This window comes from Rhagoletis pomonella, unplaced genomic scaffold (assembly GCF_013731165.1).
Source record: "Rhagoletis pomonella isolate Grant_MI unplaced genomic scaffold, Rhpom_1.0 Rhpom_scaffold_00003, whole genome shotgun sequence".
NCBI classification, from domain to species: Eukaryota; Metazoa; Arthropoda; class Insecta; order Diptera; family Tephritidae; genus Rhagoletis; species Rhagoletis pomonella.
This window is the reverse complement of record NW_023458557.1, coordinates 79,893,930-79,914,602: the sequence shown is the minus strand read 5'-3', so window position 1 is coordinate 79,914,602 and position 20,673 is coordinate 79,893,930. Positions and strand designations below refer to the sequence as shown.

The following is a 20,673-nucleotide window of genomic DNA, read 5'->3' as shown; positions in this document are numbered from 1 at the left end:
TCCGCGGTTTCCCTGCAGGGTAAATACTCATAGCATGTATGTATGTATTTATTTTTGTTACTCGCTCCCCTCCTCACGCTCTTAGCTGCTTGACTGCTTCAGCTTGTTGGTTGGCTGGCTCGCAGACTGGTTGTTGGATCCGTCAGCACGGTCGCGGGTTGCGGTGGGCTTGTAGAATCATTTTTATTATTAGTTATGACCTCATCATCGATTATTTTGCGGCTGGTTCCGATTTAAGCAACACGGTCGTACGGTTGGTTGGTCGGTCGGCCCCTCAATCGGCGAGATGGGTGAGAGAAAGAGCTGCGGCGCGTAGGGAGGCCAACCATATCGGCGGCTGTCTCTCGCCTGCACCACGTTGTCGTGGGGCACTCGCTCTCTACCACAAATTGTGCTCTACCACTCAGTGCTCCTACAAAAGTATAATTATCAGGTAGCCTCCACAGCTCACTCAGTCGAATCTTGATATGCGAGCTTCATGATTTGTACTCTTGTGTCGTACTTTTTTTACCTTCGTTTTAGTTTACCCGCTTGCATTTTTTGTCGGCGACCACTGCACAAGTCTCGTTGCCTCAGTGATTGTCCCAAATGCAAGCTGTAAGCAATTATTGCTTCCGCTTGTGCTGAAATACACGCCAGTCAGCGGGGCAACATTGAGTGAGTTGGCCTGGCCAGTTGGGACTTTTATGTGGTTGTTCGCTTTGCAGCTGTAGCCTGTATTTGATATGCTTTGTAGGAAGTGAATGCCAACAAACGACCCTGTAGTGGTCGTCGCCGACAACAACGTTGTTGCGAACCACATGCACGAAGATGTGGCGATGCGGTGTTCCCATTGGCTGTAGCTTGAGCGCTATGGTGATGCCAGACTATGCGCGCAGTTGTGCCAATTTTTGCGATTTTGCTGTAAAGTCATTTTGTCGATACTCTCAGCGCGGAACTCCATACCAAGCATTTAAACCGTTGTGGCTTTCAGCGCTTACGCTGCAATATAAAAGTTATAGCCGGATAAAGCATCGAATGTTTAAATAGCTAAAGAGCATTTTGTGGAGTTGTACTCTTAATGCTGCTTTATCGGTCAGGGAATTGTGTCTGCACTTCGGCTAAGGCTGCACTTCATATTCAGAAAAAAAAAATTTTTTTATGTTCGTTGATTTCTTCTTTTGATTTTCTAAAAAAACGCATACGAATACTATTGCGCGGGCTTGGGCATAATGGTTGACGAGGCTTCAGTGAAAAAATCCTTCGACTCGTCACCGATGGATGGACAACGAACGCAAGGGCGCCCACAAGCAAAATGGAAGAAACAAATGCAGAAGGAAAAAATGTGTTTACGTCGTTTCTTATGTTTTCTTACGTGATTTAAAGTTACACGTTTTTTATTTCCTTTTTTAATTTATTTAATGACTAAAGCACTTAATTATGTTTACATTTTTTTTTTTTTCATTTTTTATGTATGAAAATATTTTCGAAACCTAAAATTTTTCTTTAAAAGATTATAATTGCACTTGATTTTATTTATATGTATTTCCTAAATTTATTTAAATTTTTTTTAAGAACTTACAGTGTTATTACAATATTTATGTTTGTATTTTAGGTTTTAAATTTTGGTTTCAGAAATCGTTTAGAAATATCAATAAAATTTTTAATTACACCTGTTTTTTTATTACCTGAGTTAATTGGTTTTTTTTGTTTTCTTAAAATATTTATAAGTTTTTTTTTTGTATTTTACTCTTTAAATTCTGGTTCCAGAATCGTTTAAAAATACCAATGGTACATTTTTTTTTTTTAATTATTGTTTTGAACAAATTTTTTAATGACCTCAAGCTGAAATCGATTATTTTTTTATTTATTTGTAAGGTATTTTACAATCAATTTCTTTTCACAAAAATGACTTTGAAAGCTATATGGGTATACACATGTGAAAACTATTTTATTAAAATAGATTGTTATTATTTGTTAAGAACATTATGGCACTGAAGGTTTTTTTAATTTAACTTTTCCACTAATCAATTTGTCCTTAGCTTTTAACCCTCTTTACTAAAAGGGAGAAATTTAAATATAAATCAAATTTTAAAATATAAATTAAAAATACGAACATTAAAAAACCAAAAAAATATATAAAAATTAAAAAATGTAAAAAGTAAAACTAAATATAAAAAATTAAAAGTTAAAACAATGTGAAATAAAGAAAAAAAGTTAATCCTAAATAAAAAAGATTTGAAAATTAATTAAAAAATAAAATAAAATATGAGCAATGGAAAAAAATTTTAATAAATAAATAACGGAAATGAAAAAATAAACAAGAAATAAAATAGAAAGTTAAATAATATTAAATTAAAAACTAAATAAAAAACAAATAAAAAATTACAAAAAATAAATAAAAATAAGAATAAAAAATAAAAATAAATTAAGAAAAATAAATAAAATAACAAAAATAAAAATCAATAAATTAAAAATAAAGGTAAGCAAAGAAACCATACAAAAACTTAAAATAGTACTTGAAAACGAATTAAGATAGAAAATTAAAAATTTTGCAAAAACCATTAAATTCTTCTTTCCGCCTCCGCTCGTCTCAGCGCTTTAGCAAGCATTACATTTTATTTCATTTCACACTTTTACATTTGGTAATCGGTAACAAAATAACCAACACGCGTAGCAGCATAAAAGCATCAAGGGGCCGAAGCTAAACGAGACCCTTTTAGATCTGTGCATACATTCGCCGCGCATACACAATCGCAATCACCTCGGTTTCACCAACTCTCGCCAACCACGAGACGCCCTCGCTCCACTTATGATTATTTGTGCTTTGGTCCATATGTACACTGTTGTTGTTGCTGTTGTGTTTAGGATTTAAATTTGTTATATTTTGGATTAGTTGGTTGCTTTGCTTTGGCTATTGAAGTTTTTTCTTTCATAAAGTTTTTTTTTTGTTGTTTTTTTACTATTTCACTGCTTGTGCCGTTCAATCCGTTCGCTTTGCAGCACTTACCTCAACAGAACAGCAACCATTTAGCGTCCCACACAACGCAAGAAAACAAATCGAAATTCAAAGTTGCCAAATTTAGCAACTTGCCACCGAGTGAGTGAGTTTTCCAGCACGCCGTGGCCGCCGAAGTCAGGTGCGTTGTTGTTACTATGTACGTATACTGCTGTGCGTTTTTTTTATGTTTTAATGGCTGATTTAAATCTTTGGGCAACTTGGTTTTGTTAGCTGATTGTTGGTTGTTTGTCTAGTGCAGTCGCCGTTGGCCGCGGCTGCTGTTTCGCCTACTGCTGCTGCAATCATGCGTAGGTGGTCAATGGCCAGCTGCTATGCCATCATCAGCTCTAAAGCGCTGGCTGCTGAAGTAAACGCGCACTTCGCGGCGGTTTTGCTAAAGTAGTTGATAGATATTGTAATTAGTTTGGAATCTCAATTGATTTTATGCAAAAGGAAAATATCTTTTAACCACATTTGGTAGTTTGGGGAGAGGAGCGTACAGTCCGCACAATGGCGTTGTGGTGGCAACACCTCGAATGCCAGCAGCAATTTCTCTTCTTGTGCATACCTATTTAAAGTCAGTGACATAACCGTTGATTTTATTTGCTTTATTTTTAGATTTGATAATTAAATTTGATTGGCTTCTTTGTTTGGTTTTCGCTTTAGTTTTTTATTCCCAGTCAGATTTGCTTTATTTTATTTTATTTATTTTGCTTTTATTTATTTTTTGATTTGTTTTTGATTAATTGTTATTGTTGTTTTCAATAAATATAAATTAATTTTTTTTAAAAATATGTTTTTATTTATTAAATTATACTTTTTTAATTAATTATTTTTTTTACATAAATTATATTTTTTTCTCTGAATTGCTTTTTCAATAAATTATATATTTTTTCAATAAGTTAAATTGTTTCAATAAATCATATTTTTTTTCAATTATATTTTTTTCAATAAATATATTTGCTTTTAATTAATATACATATTTGTTTTCAATAAATTGTATTATTTAAAAAAATATATTTTTTCGAAATTTCATTATGCTATTTTTCAATAAAATATCGCGTCAAGGACGTTAGCAACATTTTTTATAAAATTTTATTTTTGAAGCAGAAATGTTCCTAGTGCATCTAGATGCATTTCTGCATTAAACATAAAATTTTGAAAAAGATGTCCCTTGCGTCTTTTTGACGGTTAGGGCTGGTTATATGTATTGGTTTTCAATAAATTATATTTTTTTTTCAATGAATAATATTTTTCAATAAATGATAGATTTTTAATAATTAAATTTTTTCAGCGAATTAATTTTTTTTTCAATAAAGTACATAAATTTGTTTATTAAAGTATATTTTTTCAATAAATTATATTTATTTTCTTCTTCTTCTTATTTGGCGCTGTAATCGCCTAAGCGATTTTGGCCGAGTCCAAAACAGCACGCCAGTCATTTCTCTTCTGTGCTAACTGACGCCAATTGAAAATGCCAAGTGAAGCCAAGTCCTTCTCCACCTGGTCTTTCCAACGCAGAGGAGGCCTTCCTCTTCCTCTGTTACCAGCATCGCGGCCCGCGTTGAATATTTTCAGAGCAGGAGCGTTTCTGTCCATCCGAACGACATGGCCAAGCCAGCGGAGCCGCTGAATTTTAATTCGCTGCACTATGTCTATATCGTTGTAAAGCTCATACAGCTCATCGTTAAATCGTCTGCGATATTCGCCATCACCAACGCGTAAAGGTCCGTAAATCTTTCGCAGAATCTTTCTCTCGAAAACTCCAAGAGCCGCCTCATCAGATGCTTTCATTGTCCATGCTTCCGCGCCATACACCAGCACAGGCATGATGAGTGACTTATAGAGTGTGATCTTTGTACGACGAGAGAGGACTTTACTTCTCAATTGCCTACTCAGCCCAAAGTAGCACTTGTTGGCAAGAGTGATTCTCCGTTGGATTTCAAGGCTGACATTATTATTGGTGTTAATGCTGGTTCCCAAATAAACGAAGTCGTCTACTTTTTCAAACTTGTAACTGTCAACAGTGACGTGGGTGCCAAGACGCGTATGCTCTGACTGTTTGTGTGCTGACAGGAGATACTTCGTTTTGTCCTCGTTCACCACCAGACCCATTCGCTTTGCTTCTCTATCCAATCCCGAGAAGGCAGAACAGACGTAGCCCTTGTTTTTACCGATAATATCGATGTCGTCGGCATACGCCAGCAATTGTACGCTCTTATAAAGTATTGTGCCTGAGCGGTTCAGTTCTGCGGCTCTTATTATCTTCTCCAACATAAGATTAAAGAAATCACACGAAAGGGAGTCCCCTTGTCTGAAACCTCGTTTGGTATCAAACGGCTCGGAGAGGTCCTTCCCTATTCTGACGGAGCTGGTGGTATTGCTCAACGTCATTTTACACAGCCGTATTAGTTTCGCGGGGATACCAAATTCAGACATCGCGGCATAAAGGCAACTTCTCTTCGTGCTGTCGAAAGCGGCTTTGAAATCGACAAATAGATGGTGTGTGTCGATCCTATTCTCGCGGGTCTTTTCCAAGATTTGGCGTATTGTGAATACCTGATCTATGGTGGATTTTCCAGGCCTAAAGCCACACTGATAAGGTCCAATCAGCTCGTTGACGGTGGGCTTCAGTCTTTCGCACAATACGCTCGATAAGACCTTGTAACCTATGCTTAGAAGGCTAATTCCGCGGTAGTTGGCGCGTATGGCGGGGTCGCCTTTCTTGGGCAGAGCACACTTAAATTCCAGTCGTCGGGCATGCGTTCATCTGACCATATTCTGCATACGAGCTGATGCATGCACCTCATCAGCTCCTCGCCGCCGTACTTGAATAGCTCGGCTGGCAGGCCGTCAGCTCCAGCAGCTTTGTTGTTTTTCAGCCGCGTAATCGCTATTCGTACCTCGTCATAGTCAGGCGGTGGGACAGCTACTTCATCATCATCGACTGGGGACTCGGGTTCGTCTTCCTCACTACTTTCAGCGCTGCTACCATTCAGTAGGTTATAAAAGTGTTCCCTCCACAATTTAAGTATATTCTGGACATATATATATATTTTAATAAATTATATTTTCTTATAAATTTATGTTTTTTTAAATTACGTTTCTTCCGTTTTTTTTTCAATAAATTATATATTTTCCAAAAATTGTTTTTATTCAATAAATTATATTTTTCATTAAATATTATTGTTCCATAAATAATTTCACTCATTTTTTTAATTTTAAATTTATTAATTTATAAATTTTTTTATTTTTTTTTTAATTATTAATTTTTGTCTTTATATTCCATATTTTTTATAGCACACTTCTGTTTTCTTATAGTGAGATGTCTTTTTCGTTTTTAATAAAAATTATTTTTTGCTCATTTAAAATTCCCATTCACTTCGCTTACCATTTATTTATAATTTGCTGCTGTTGCGTCAATAAGTTTTTGTTTTTGTTGCAGCCGATTGGCTGCACTTATTTTTCGATGCATTTTTTTTATTGCTACTCTATCGCATTTTTTTGCTATTTACTTGTTTGTGCTTGCGAATTCTTTTTTGTTGTTATTTCACTTTTATAGCTCCATTTTCTTGCTCCTCTACTGCTGCACCGCTGTCACATGTAAACATATTTATTTATTTTAGCTTTAGTTAACTGTCACCGTCGTAGAGTAAATATGCTATCACCGCGCAACGCCTCTGTATAAATAAATTCTGTAAATGAATGACCTTTTCGTTGTATTTTAGTTCCCATTTAATTGCTGATAAGAATAATTTTAATAGTAGTATTGCGAATACATACATAGCGCTGCTAGATGTTGTTGTTTGTTGATTTCCTTTTTGCACTCGGAGAAAAAAGTGTTGGAAGATAAGCATTTGTGTTTCTTCGTTTTCTAGCTTTCATTCAAAGTTAGCTTAAGATATTCATTCCTAGTCATTTATCCAATATATCAGTATTGCTTGAATGGAAAAAAGAATACAAGAATTCTTTTATTAGAAAAATAACAAAAATAAATCAGTTAATTGTCAAAGCTAATATGTAAGTCGGCATTTTTTCGCTATGACAATTTTGATGCAGTTCGGTACGTTTAAAGGAGCTCTGTTGAACGGCATCAAATTTTCCAAATCGCAAAAATGCTGACATCTTCCCTTTGGTAATTACCCGACCTAAATTCAGATTTTTTATGACGAAACCATTTTTAAAATGAGCTGTTTTTACAATTTTCTTGCTCGAAAAAATTTGTGCAGTTTATTTTTTAAAAGAATTATAATTTTTTTATAACTTAGTAATTTTTTATTTACCAAAAGCGCATCGAAAAAATTTAAAATACTTATACATGTTATTGTTTTTAAACATAATTAATGCAGACATTTTTTTTTAATTATTTAACGGCCTTTTAAGGTTATTTTTTGAATAATTTCTTTTTAATTTTTTGAAACACTTTTTTTTTTGTTTTTCATCCTTTTGGTTGATTTTTTTTTTATTTGGATGTATTATTTTTGATTAATTGGATGATTTTTTTTTATATCCTTACGATTTTTTGAAATACCTATATATTTTTTATACATTTTTTATGAATTACTTATGATTTTTATATATATATATTTTTTGTAAGTTTTAATGGTTTTATTTTTTCTTTTTTTTCTTTTTTGTCTATTTCCTTTATATTTTTTTGTGATTATACTTTTTATGATTTTTTACTTTTATAGTATTTTTTTTATTGTATTTTATTTGCTTTAATATTTTTCATAATTTTTTATACTTTTTAATGCATTTTTTGTTTTTATCTATTTTTTTAGTTTTTGTGATTATTTATGATTTTTTTATTTTTGCTTTAATATGTTGCAATGATTTTTTTACTTACTTTTGCTACGTTAATTTTTTTAATATTATTATTTAATTTAATATTTTTCTTTTTATTATTTATGTATTTTTTTTAATTTTTATATTTTTATGCCTTATTTTTAATTTTTTATATTTTTTAATATTTGAATGAAATGTTTTCTCTATTTTAATTAAAATTTTTTTTAAATATTTGAATGATTTTTTTTGCTTTTTAATGAAATTTTTTACGTTTGAAATACTTACTTCTTATTAGGGTGGCTTCAGGCGTGTTCAACTAAATTGCTAAAGAAATTAAACTCTTCGAGAGGCATTAAACGAATTTTCGTTGGTTGATCTATTTTTGAGATCTATTTGATTCTATCTGAGATTTATCTCAGCTCGACCTAGATTTTTAACTTCAAAACCTGGGGATATGAATATTTTGCTACTTACTACAATATACTTACTCAGATCCTTAGTTTAAATTTATTACCAGATATAATTCTTATTAAAACTTCACACACAGAAAAATGCAATTTTGAGCTGAAGGGGGTTGTTTATTACATCAAAATCCAAAACTTTCTGAGACCGATCACTATCGATCACTTTGCTGATATGTATATAGGCTGCCTAATTGAATGAGCATAAATTGAATGAAAATCTTTATAAAATGCTAAAGTATTTTGAAGCTGGAAATTGCGAAGGCGCGAAGGTGACCACGCCTCCCATCATACTGGAGTAAGCTATCAACTTTCAGTACACCTGGAAAAAACCACTCCCCACTTACATCATATAATACTCTTTCTCCTAAGCTCCTTGGTATTTTGCAGGACGTTTAAAATGAACAAATTCAAATAGCTTTTTACAACTTTTTTCTATTAACTTCTCAGCAAAACAACCTGCATGACTAAGCTGTTTTCCCTCCGCCGCCTATTCGCATGCATCATGCGCTTTTAAAGCAATTAATAATTTTGATTGTCATGTTTTCAATATTAATTCACTCAGTTACAGTTTATTGCACTGTGCTTCCTGCTCTTCATACTCGAGTCATGAATTCAATTTGTACATTAATGACTGTCAACATTCCCGCTGATGAATCGAGGTGACGTCTCGCATACATATTTTTATGCATCATAGTTCATAAGAGCATCACAACACTTTTGCTACTAAAATAGGCAATAAAATGATTGTCTCTGGCGTTTACGTTTCGGTTAAATGTCATTGTCAGCTAGGCGGTTCTATGGGATGAATGTACCACCCATTTTTTTTTTTTTTAAGTACCCAAGGTGAATAAGTATGACTAAATGCGAGAGGCCAATACACTTCCACATATGAAATATGGGGTTTTAAAATAAAAATAATTTGCAAATGTTTTTGCATATGAATTTTCAGCTCTTTTTTCAAATGTTCTGCGCTTTTATAAACATATTGTAGCAATTTTTCTAAGGCCGTAAACAAAAGAAACGTGTAAACACTCGCAAGATGGAAAATTGATTTTTATTTTTTTTTGTCTGCGTCTAAGTGATGAGCTTGATTGGCGGTTAGTGATGGTAGACTGCTGTGAATGACCGCCAAAGAAGCATTTTTTGAGGCTTCTTAGGTCATTTCCATTATCATACTTGGTTAAAGAATTATGCGCCGCACGGCTTGACTTCTGTTTGTATAAAGGGTGAGAGATTTTTTTTTCGCATTCCATTCCTTTTCATTAACAAAATTAAATATTCATCAAAAAGCCGTGGAGACCTGGAGTAACAGTTCTTGGCTTAACAGTTTTTAGAGCCTATGCTCCCGAGCGCTAGCGACGAGCTTTTTGAGCTTTCAACGTCTGCGCAAAATCGAATTATCTATGTGGACTCGCAACAGAGTAAAAACTCTCTCTGATCACTACTGGAGAATGCCACTAAAGAATAAATCCACAAAGAGAGGTTCTCCTCTGAGCCCGTCCATACCAGATTTGATTAAAAGCTTTAAAGGGTATTTCCCGCGGGATATATTTTTGGTCGTGATTGAAGTAAGGTAATCTACTTTTATTTTATAGCAAAGTTGACCGCTTCACATAATCGCTTAACAAGATTTTTTTTTAAGCTTTCTATCGTTTTATATTAAAAAATATCGCAAACAAATGTGGACCTCGACAAAGTTTTTTAAAGCTTTCAGTACAAGCTGACTTTGGTCGTCAGTTTTTTACGAGTATGGTAATGACCGGATATTCATTCATATGACATCTTTAGAGCTTCTTAAAGCGTTTATTTTCAGTTCAGATAGGGCGTTTTTGAAATAAATTCTGAGATCGGGATTTCTTCGATCAAATTCTAAGTAGGGCGCTTACGAACCAGCTGCCGAGATGGGTGGAACTTCCACTCCGCCGTGGATTTTACGAGAACATTTATAGACCAGCCACGATCGAAAAGAGCTTTTACTCTGTGTGCCTCCACATAAAAACTTTAGAAAGCTTTTAAAAGCTACTGGCGCACATAGGTACGTTTTGGTCGTGACTGCTGTAGACGGTTTAAGAGTAGATAGATAAATAGATAGGTAGATATTATTGCACCGCGATCTAGTGTTCCATCTACTCTTCACAGTACTAATTCTAAACCTAAATCCCTGATGAAGTTCAAAAGCAATTTTGGAGATAGGGATTGAATGTGCTTAAGCTGTGGCCACATTGAGCCTAAACTTCTCTCACGTCTTGACAAATGTCATATGACCATATCCCCAGTTGCCCTCTTAGCCTGCAGTGTCCTGTGAGGATACCTGTTATTATTCTAAGCTTCTCGTTTTGTTATACTCTCCCAGTAAACTCTTTGCCTGACGCATTCCTGATGAACTATGCCACTTTAAAACCCTCTCCCTCCTAAGTATTGCGACCCACTCCTAGGAAGGCCAACTAGAGTGATGGCTGCTGCCTCTCTTGCGCGACAATCAGGCGCCTCGTTGCCTTCCACTCCCTTGTGGCCAGGTACCCACGCTAATTTGCAGTTATTGTGTCTACCAAGGGTGTTAAGCTTTTCAATGCACTCAAGCACCAATGACCTTACCTTTTCCAAATCCCTCTCTCGCAATTTTAAGCAGAGTAAAAGCTCTTTCTGCTGAATACTGGATAACTAAGAAGAGAAAATAAATCATTTAAAATCGCTTAAATTAGCTAAACATTCATCATAAAATAATTTGCGTCTGCCGTTTTTAGGATTTATGAGCTTTTTTTTTGTGCCTTTCGAAACGTTTGCCTCAAATATCGGTAAAAATTCTTTTGCGCAGTGCATGCTTTTATTTTTTCAGTCATTTGCCTATGAGTTTCCATGTATATACATACATATATACAGTTTATTTTGTACTTTAATCGCTTTTGCAAAAATAACATGAGCCTTAATTACCGCAAAATATGGCGCATTTGCTGATTTTGCGACAAGCTAATAAAATACTCAATAATGCTCTCAGCCCACCGCAGCCTAGGCAAAGAAAGAAAAATTATCAGTACGCTCTTAGAATGCCTTTTTTTACTTTTAAGCAGCGCCACAGTATAGCGCCAGCCACTTACGGGTTCACGTGGAATCGTTTACGAGGTTTTTAATTTTTAATTTTTGCTGCTGACGTCCACTTCACCAGCTAGGTTCAATGTCGCCTTCTGGCTGAGCTCCCTGCGTTGAATGCAAATTTACAATTTTTTAATTTTCTAAATTTGCTTGTTGTCTGTCCAAAGTTTGCATGGTGGTTGTGTGGTGTCGTGTTGGTTGTGTTGTGGCGCATTTCAAAACCGTTGGATGATTTCATTTCCAATTTTCATTCATCCGGCATCATTTGCAACACATAGAAAACAATAGAAAAAAATTGTTTAGGCGCTTAGCCAACGCTAGCTTCCTACGCCTCCTTCGACCCTCTTTAATCGTCTTACTTGCGCTCGTCAGCATTGGTGCTAAAAACATTTTCGCTTGGTAATGATGCAATCGGCGGCAGTGTGCAACGTAAAGTCGAACACCAGGCGTACTGGCTGTCAACGGTTTTGGCTTTATTCGCTGTTAGTTTTTGGCTGTGGGCTTGTTGCCTTCCCCTTTTCTTCGATGTCGGCATTACCAGTTGGCTGCAATGCATTTGTGCGCAATCGCCAAGCGGTCAATGACTTGGAGAGTAGCTCTGTGCAATTAATGGTTGAGACCGTTACAAATCAGTGGAAAACAGAGGACAAAATTGTCAATTTGGGCGTCGCAAGCTGCTTTTTAGAGTAAATAAATTATAGTAAGCTGCTTAGAAATATTTATGTGACAAAAATTACATTTTATACGAAAATTTCCATTTTTATGGCAATACAAAAACACAAATTTTAAAGCAAGACATAAATTGAATAGTTGCGCGAATTTCATAGCGCAAGCTGCAATTATATAAATACATAAGGCGAATTTTGTAGCCAAATTAAAAATATTGAGCAAAATATATAATTTTCACAAAAATATATGTACTATACATACATATGTATGTATGAATGTATGTACACTTATATAAAAAATTTAATTTTAGATATAACAAAAAATAAATAAATAAAACATTTTATTTCAACGGTGTTTATAGCGAACTAAAAGTTTCAAACCAAAATGAAAATTTTATAGCAAAATTTAAGTTTCATATCAAAATTAAAATGTTATAGCAAAACTAAAATTGTATATCGAAATTTAAATTTTATAGGAAAATTAAACTTTTTTGTAGCACAATTAAAAGTTAATGGCGAAATAGAAAATTCAAATTTTATGTCAAAATAACATTTAATAACAAAATTAAATTTTTAAAGCAAGTTCAAATCTTATAACGAATTAAAAAATTATAGTCAGTCTCTAATTTGATAGAAAAAAAAAATTTGTATAGCAAATAAAAATTTTTATAGCAATCCAAAATGTTTATAGCAAACAAAAATTTTTATAGCAAACAAAAATTTTATTGCAAACAAAAATTGCGTGGGAAACAAACATTTCATAGCAAACCAAAAATGTAAAGCAAATTCAAATTTTATAGGAACCAAAAAGTTGATGCCAAACAAAAATTTGATGACAAACAAAAATTGTATAATAAACAAAAATGTTATAGTAAACGAAAATTTAGTAGATAAAAAAAAAAACATTTTATAGTAAAACAAAATTTGATAAGTACATATGCACATACATAGAATCAATTTTGGGAAAAAAATAAATTGTGTCACATTATTTCTTCAAACGCTGAAAGAAATTTTTTTGCAAGCATAGATTTTAGAGAAAAGACTAAATTTACTGCTATACATAGTATATTTGCATATTCCATCTAGCAACATTATTAAAAAATTTCGGAGAAATAAAATTTTCATGGCAAAATATGAATTTTATGGCAACATCTTAGGTTAGTAAAATTTGAGTTTTATTGAAAAATATTTTTTTATATAAAATAGTATGGCAAAAGTAGTATTAATGGCAAAGTATTTTATTACACTCAAATTTAATGTAAAGAGATAATTTTTTCGAAAACACTAATTTTTTAATATTTTCATCTTCTATTTACAGAGAGGTTCTAAATGCTTGGCGTGCCAAAGCGCGTTGCAATGTGGTGCCCGCGGAACGTACACAGGAGCTCTTCCATGAGCTGAGTTTTCATCCAAGTGAAAAGCAAAGTGAGTGATTGGAAACTTAAAAAAAAAAAAAACAATTCCTCGCTAAATTTATATTTTTAAGAAAAGGATAGGAAATACCGGTTTTCGAGAGAGAACTAGTCCTGCTATAGAAAAAGCTCGAAACGGTGACGGAGTTTATTTTCGAATTGCACTCAAATATTTCAAAGGCAAAAAAGACATTAATTTCCAAAATTAAATATTTTTCATGTACATAAATGTAAAATTAAAATCTCTAAAAATCTTGAAGTTAAAATTTTTCTTATAATTTATTTTTGCATTTTTAAATGTGTTGAACATTAAAGCGCATTTTAAAATTTAAATCCAAAATTTCAAAACTTTTAATATTTATGTTTCTTACTTAGTTTCTGAATTAATTTTTTTTTTTTACACTAAAACATTACATCAATTTTGTTTTTATTTCTATTCAAATATTGATTCTAAATAACCTGTGGCAAAATAAATTTGAGTGCATTTTTTCTAACTAACTTCACTGAACAAATTTTATTCCGTAAATAACTTTTTCCTAAATTCTCTTTCCAGTTAGCGAAATGCTACAGACAGCCAAATTATTGGCTCGCAAAAGCAGCCGTCAATCGAATGGTCTCACCTTTGGTGAATTTTGTGTGCTAGCAGCTGATCTAAAACGCTTTCGGTGAATTTGCTTAAACGATATTCCCCTAAAAAAAAAACAATTTAAACTCTTTCTTCTTCTATTCAGCGCATCGACATTCTCGCCATCGATCTGTGACAAAGTGAATCTATTAAGCTCTCTACAGCCAGAAAGTAATGACAATAGTCGTGCTGGTGGTGGCCTCTTACCCAACACGGAGGCCAATAACAGCAGCCTGATGTGCACCGCTTCGACATCAACGGGCACCAGCAGCGGCAACGGCACTGAACTACGTAGTACAAAATCCCTAAGTAATGTCGAAGACTGCAAACGTAAATTGTCAAAAGGTGATACATCGGCACCGGTCGAGGTGTTCCTAGGCGGTTCGTGCAACCCCACCACCTGGCGTGCCGATGTAGCGATACCGGCGTTGAAAGAGCTTGGCATTTCCTTCTATAATCCCGTGAGTTGCTTACCTTTAGCATGCAATTCAATGTTTCTAATTGTAATTTTGTTAATTTTAAATTTCTGCTTTCTTTATCTCCATCTTGCAGCAAGTTTCTGATTGGACGCCTGATCTCATCGAGCTGGAACATCGCGCCAAAGAGAAGGCGCGTGTTTTGTTCTTCGTTATGGATTCGGAGACGCGCGCATCTGCTGGTGCCATTGAGGCGGCACATATAGCGGGTCAAAACTGCAAGCAGCTGGTGTTGGTACTACATCCATATAAACGTAATCAATCGATTCTTAATGAGCAAATATCCCAGCAGTAAGTTACATACAAGCAACTCGCATAGACGCATTTTTTAATTGCTTCCATTTTTTCCTGTTACACAGAGAATACATTGACCTCCGGCGCAATCAGCTAATACTGAAGGAATTGGTCACACGTCGTGGCCTGCCAGTTATGGATGATATACCATCGGGTCTGCAGCGCACCAAAGAAATTTTGGCTGGCATTAGAGATCCACCCTCGAATATAGCATCGATTTTAGTGTAAGTTGAATGATGAAGCATAATATAAAAGATTTGTTAATGCAATACTCACTCTCCTCTATCCCACAAGCAGTGTAGTACGCGGCGCATTCGATCGTGTTAACCCAGTGAACGGCATCATTACAGTAGCACAATGTCAACGCGCTCTCTTATATTTAGGTTACGCTCAGAGTCTAGTTAAATTAGACAATTTAAATAAAATAGTAGCAGCTCAACGTGAAACGCTTGAAACGTTAGAAAAACGTAGTACAAAATCGAGTGCTCAGCGAGATATCAGCGGCAGCAGTAGCACCAAGAAGAGCGCATCGTCCTCGTCCACATCATCGTGCAGCTCAGATACGCCGACCGCTTCGGTAAACGAATCGGCTGATGTCGATTTTGATTTATTCTGCGTGATTTCCGCTTATCTCTCGGTGCTGCAGCAGGAGATACAAGAAAGTGGTTGCATTTCGCCCATAAAGGGAACGAACGTACCACCACCGCCCGTCTATCTTACCAATATGCAAGGTAAGCGCTAGCAACGTTCATGTTTGCTATGATAAATATAATATATATTCCATTTTTCCCCTTCCACACAGGTGATGAGAGCAATTTTGCCATCAGCTATTTCACTAGCAAGAACATCTCACGCACCTCAAGTCAAACTAGCGTACCCGGCAACGATGAACGTCACAGCAGCAGCGATTTGTTGAGTCGCAATCGCGATAGCGGCACTTCCTCGCCACAACCATTGGATCAGCCACTGAAATCTCGCTCGGCCGCTCACTTAGGTAAAGCAAAAACAAAAATACTTGTTAACATCGAATCTATAGAAACAACCGAAATAACAACAACCATCCAAACCGCTCATACACCACCGACACCGCCTAATACTTCTACTACTACCGCTACAGCTTATCCGGGTTTGAGCACAAACACAACAACAGTACAACCGCTTACGCAAATCAACGCCAATGCCGCCGCCCAAATGCACTCAGCACTCGCGGGCATGGATGGCAGCAACGTCACAGCTGACGCTGAGGAGAGTGATTCGAATGACTCCGTGTTCTCATCGAGCAGCTCCATTAATTCGGTAAATTGTAATTATGGCGGCGGTGAAACGCTCACTTTCTCTGGGGTGGACTTTCGTGACGTTTACCTTGGTGGTAGTTGTTTTTTGCGCACCAAATGGCGTCAAGATATCGCTATGCCGTACCTGAAGAGCAAATGCATCACTTTCCACTTGCCATCGCTGCACGAGAGCTTGCAACCATCGCAACTGGACTTGCCCGACAAAGTATTTGAGGATGCGCGTCAGCTGGGCGCACAGGAGACATCACTGAAACGCACACGCCGAAAATATCGCGGCGCAGCGCTGGAGGAAGAGGAGGAAGAAGAGTTGACTGTATCAGAAGAAACATACAGTTGGGCGTTGCCGCCGATGCGGCCATATCTTTTCAACCCCTCGCTGTTAGATGCCAGCCGGGTGTTGCTGTTCGTCATCACCAATGAGACACGCTCGCTGGCGCCAATGACGTTGGCGGCGCATTGCATTGGACTGATGTACAATGTGGTTTTAGCTGTGCAAATGCTGCCCGAGGACTGTGTGATAAACAATGAAAAGGTGAGTGTGTGTGGAGAGGAGGAAGAAATGAATGTTGAAATCTTTTTTGAAGTGTTTAAATAATTTCCTTTTTGCGCTTTCTTCTTACAGCTCACGCCGGCTGCTATCAAAGATTATAATCGCGGTCGGTCGTATCTAATTGATTTGGCCAAACGCCAAGGTGTGCCTGTGTTCAACGATTTGAAGGCAGCTTTGGAATGTACTGTGGATAAGATAAAAGCGTGTAACTCCAGAGGCAGTCGTTATGATTGAATGAGCTCTCATATGCATATGCAGTTGAATCACCTGTAAGCCTTAAAAAGTAATCTGTCTACAATTGAACTTTGACAGCATTTAGGGTGAGACGCTCCAAATACATACATAACTATACATACAAACATAAATACGACGAGTACCTACTACATGGGCAGCAGATTTTAGCAGAATTTTTTCAACAACATATACTATATTTAGAATACATACTATCGGATCCGCGTAAATTCAACTTTTACTTAACTACATTTGTAATAGTTTAGTGTTTTTATGTTTAAAATTATGAAGCTTCAATTCTATGCATCATAGTTACATAGCGAATAAGTGAAGATTTAACCCATATACGTGCATAATGTACGCGACAGATGCCTTAACCGTGCGCCAAGCTACTAATTCGTACTATGTAAGTCCTTGTTTAATTTAATTTAATCACTATCTAATATAAAAAAATAGTACATACGATTATCGTCCTGTAGTGCATATATCGGCAATGTAAACACAAACAAAAAGCTAAATCAATTTTAAACTTACGACAATTTTACATACAAATAGCATATAACATAATAATAACAATAAATCTAAATCTATACATAAAATTAATAATAATATTAACCACCTAATGCCTAAAAAAAAAAAAAATAAATAAATATATACATAAATATACCTACCTTAAATATACAATTACCTACTATACATACTAGCTTAGTAATCGTAAGCGTGATGATGTTTGCTAATAATAAAAAATGTAAGTGTATGAGTTAACACAGAAAATAATACTCATTTCAATTAAAAAAAATCGATGATAATACTCGAAAGTTTTCGCAGCTAGTTAGCGTTTCAATATATTTTTTGTGCTCTCTGGCGCCGTTGGCTAGACAGCGAAGGCACAGTGATCTAATAAATATCACCTTAAATATGATATATTACTGAGAATTCACACAAAATTACACACTTCTAAAATGAGACGGTTTTAAGCATAGAAAATCAACCAAAATATTGTTGAGTTTCAGTAAGATTATAAATTGGTTTCTGAACACTGGGCCGTATGAATAAAAACTAAGCAATTGCTTTTTCTTACAATTTGAAACCTTTTACTTAAATTTATTTGAACAAATGAAGTTATTATTCATACGGCCCAATGACACACCCGTAACCCATAGGCAACCCTTTGCTAGAAATCCGCGAGTGAATTTTGTCCACCTAGCTTGTTCTACCCGACTCACTGTTAGTCGCGGGCGCAGATTCTCGTTGTATGAAGTGGTGAAGTGAAAAGATTTTTCATCACTTGGCATAAAACTTCAAATATTTACATATTATTCTATCTAATGAAGAATAAATTAGTTAAGTATATACAAGTTTTAATTTTTGAAAGAGTTATGGATGGACGCAGGAAATATTGAGCATTTTGTTCGAAGTCGTTGTTTTTATTTCGCTATAATTTCCTAGATTTTCACCGGAGTTTTTTTAATCAAAAGCCTTTTTAATAACAAGTAAATTTTAAGCAAAAAACAATGCCGACTTCAGTTCTCATCTACGAATTTAAGATTATCTTTAATTTCTTTATGATCCTATGTTCGGATGTAAACCAAATTAATATGGGACCAATTGTGCGGTAACACCTTTCCGTTAAAAAAAAAAAATGAATTATAGAAATCGGTTAACGTGGTCCAAAGTTATGCGGTAGATACAAGAAAAAAAATACAAAAAATATTCCGACAAACTGACAACCTTCTCGTTTTTGTGAAGTCGATTAAAAAATAAAACAAAACGGATTAAAACAAAAAATTTTAACTGAGTGCGACGCTATTCTATTCATTTTATCACTTCATGTAACGAGAATTATCATCCCGTAAGATAAGGAAATATCTCATGAGACTTTGGAAATTGCGTTTTTAAACGGTGTTCACATGATGCAATTTTAGAGGCGATTAGTTGAATCAAAAGTTGGCTGCCCCCCCCCCCCCCCCAACTTTATTGGAAGCGATTAGTTGAAATGCCGTTCACACCAGGCGATTGTTGCTTTCAACTAAAAGTTGCCTGCAAAATCGCCTCATATAAACACCGTATAACATACAACTACGGTCAAAGATTTTGCACCCAAATTAAAAATAGTGTTCGCAATTTATGTTTATGTATTTATTTTTAATTTTTGTCTAATAAAGTGCAAGTTTCAAAGAGCTAAATATTACCATTGATTTTGAGAATTTTTTTTTTTTGTCAAGGGTGTTGCGAATTTTCTTCCATAAAACGCATAAACAAAATCTATTTTTATATGGAAAGAAATGCGCAACAAAACAAAAAACTTGCAAAGTAGGGGAAATTGAGAGAGCAAAGTGACATTTCATTTTGAGGGGAAGCTGCTAGTTTCTGCTGGAAAAATTTTTGCCCGCAGCAATTTGCTAACAGGAAAACAGCTGATCAAAAAGAACCAAGTGCAGAAATCATGTATATACCTATGTAAACCTCTAGGTAACTTTAACACAATCTCGAAGGCGTAAGTAACGCCCATTGTTTATGTCAAAAGTAAAAAGGTTTTAATACTTTTGGTAACATTTTCTTCAAGTGTGTTACAACAGTGCGCGTATGTAAATTCGGCTATTTGCGCGGCTATTAAGTAAATTTGTGTCTGTGTTCATAACTTCGATTTTGATACACTTTTTTCGTTCCACATAAATCGATTAATGCACTGTTTACCTAAAACCATAAACAGACGGCAGCGTTGATCCGGATCAACTCGGGAACAAACTGCAGTTGATCCGGATTAAGTCCGAGTTAATCTGTATCAACACTGCCGTCTGTTTAACGACCACTGCCAATTAAGTTGTTCGATCTGCTATTAATTTCGGGAATTACCCCATGTACGCGGCACACTCCTAATTCGATTTGACAGTTATCGTTGCTTTTCCATTATTTTTTCTATCTCTCTTTGCTTTGATTTGTCTTTGTCTGGCTTTGACAGCTGAGTTCGACAAATTCCCCATAACATTTTGGGCCGGCAACGAAATATTTCGCTCCCAATAATTTATATGGCGAATTAAGTAAATCGGTCCATCACTGGTTAGCCAATTTTGAGTGAGTGAGCGCATTATGACTGATAATGTTGGAAATGTATTAGAAAATTGTATACAGGGTGTCCGAGAACTCAACGTCAAGCCGATACGGGGTGACAGGATTGATTGCAACCATCATGAGAAAAATCAGAAAAAAAAATCTATCCCATGCAGTTTGAAAATTATGGGCATTTAAAAAAAACCCAGAATTTTGGTCAAACTGTAACCATTTTTCGGTTATTGTGGTTAATTTTTATTATTTTTGTTAATTAAAACTTTGGAACCTTAACCCTAAATAACATTTCTAGAACCTAAGTCAAAAATAATGACACAATTGCCCCAAGTTTTCTAGAATTAAGACTATTTGTTAAACTACGAATTTAAATTTTTTATAATTTGTCGACTTTGAAAGGCCCTCCTTTAAAAAAAATGTACTAAAGTGCCTTGGCAAGTGCCAACAAAAGTTCGCGCATTTAATCAGGATTGTAAAATGGTACTTGTTAGTTTCATACTAAAAAAAAAACGAGTAAAAAAATAAAAACCTCAAGTAACCCGATTTTTGCTAACCCATTTTACTCAGTTCAAATGTTTTTTATTCGCACAAGCTCTTGGTAGGTTCTTAATTTTACGGCAAAATGATGAAAGAGATGGATAGTGGACATGTTTGCCATGAGCGAGCGAGACAGATAGTGACGCCACTTTTACCAAAGTCAACAAAAATAAGTAAAATTAATAAAATAATGAAAAATC

The 20,673-nt window shown here is 35.0% G+C and overlaps 1 protein-coding gene and 1 long non-coding RNA gene across 6 annotated transcripts in view; one reads left to right on the top strand and one right to left on the bottom strand.

Moving 5' to 3' along the window:
- LOC118735609 overlaps positions 1-17,370 on the top strand; it is a 77,990-nt gene extending 60,620 nt beyond the window's left edge. For 4 of the 5 annotated variants that reach the window (XM_036465457.1, XM_036465461.1, XM_036465458.1 and 1 more), the window contains 8 exons: positions 13,306-13,412; positions 13,953-14,064; positions 14,131-14,485; positions 14,577-14,791; positions 14,860-15,018; positions 15,092-15,525; positions 15,597-16,621; positions 16,712-17,370. In XM_036465457.1, the coding sequence (XP_036321350.1) occupies positions 13,306-13,412; positions 13,953-14,064; positions 14,131-14,485; positions 14,577-14,791; positions 14,860-15,018; positions 15,092-15,525; positions 15,597-16,621; positions 16,712-16,873 (2,569 nt within the window). In that variant the 3' untranslated portion in view covers positions 16,874-17,370. The remainder of the gene's footprint in view (positions 1-13,305; positions 13,413-13,952; positions 14,065-14,130; positions 14,486-14,576; positions 14,792-14,859; positions 15,019-15,091; positions 15,526-15,596; positions 16,622-16,711) is intronic. The other variant, XM_036465460.1, reaches the window with a different exon arrangement.
- On the bottom strand, positions 2,549-7,197 carry LOC118735610. The gene is made up of 3 exons (XR_004992619.1): positions 6,764-7,197; positions 6,372-6,675; positions 2,549-3,374 (listed from the first exon to the last, which is right to left on the bottom strand). It is a non-coding gene; the product is annotated as an uncharacterized LOC118735610 (long non-coding RNA).
- Positions 17,371-20,673: the final 3,303 nt, after the last annotated feature.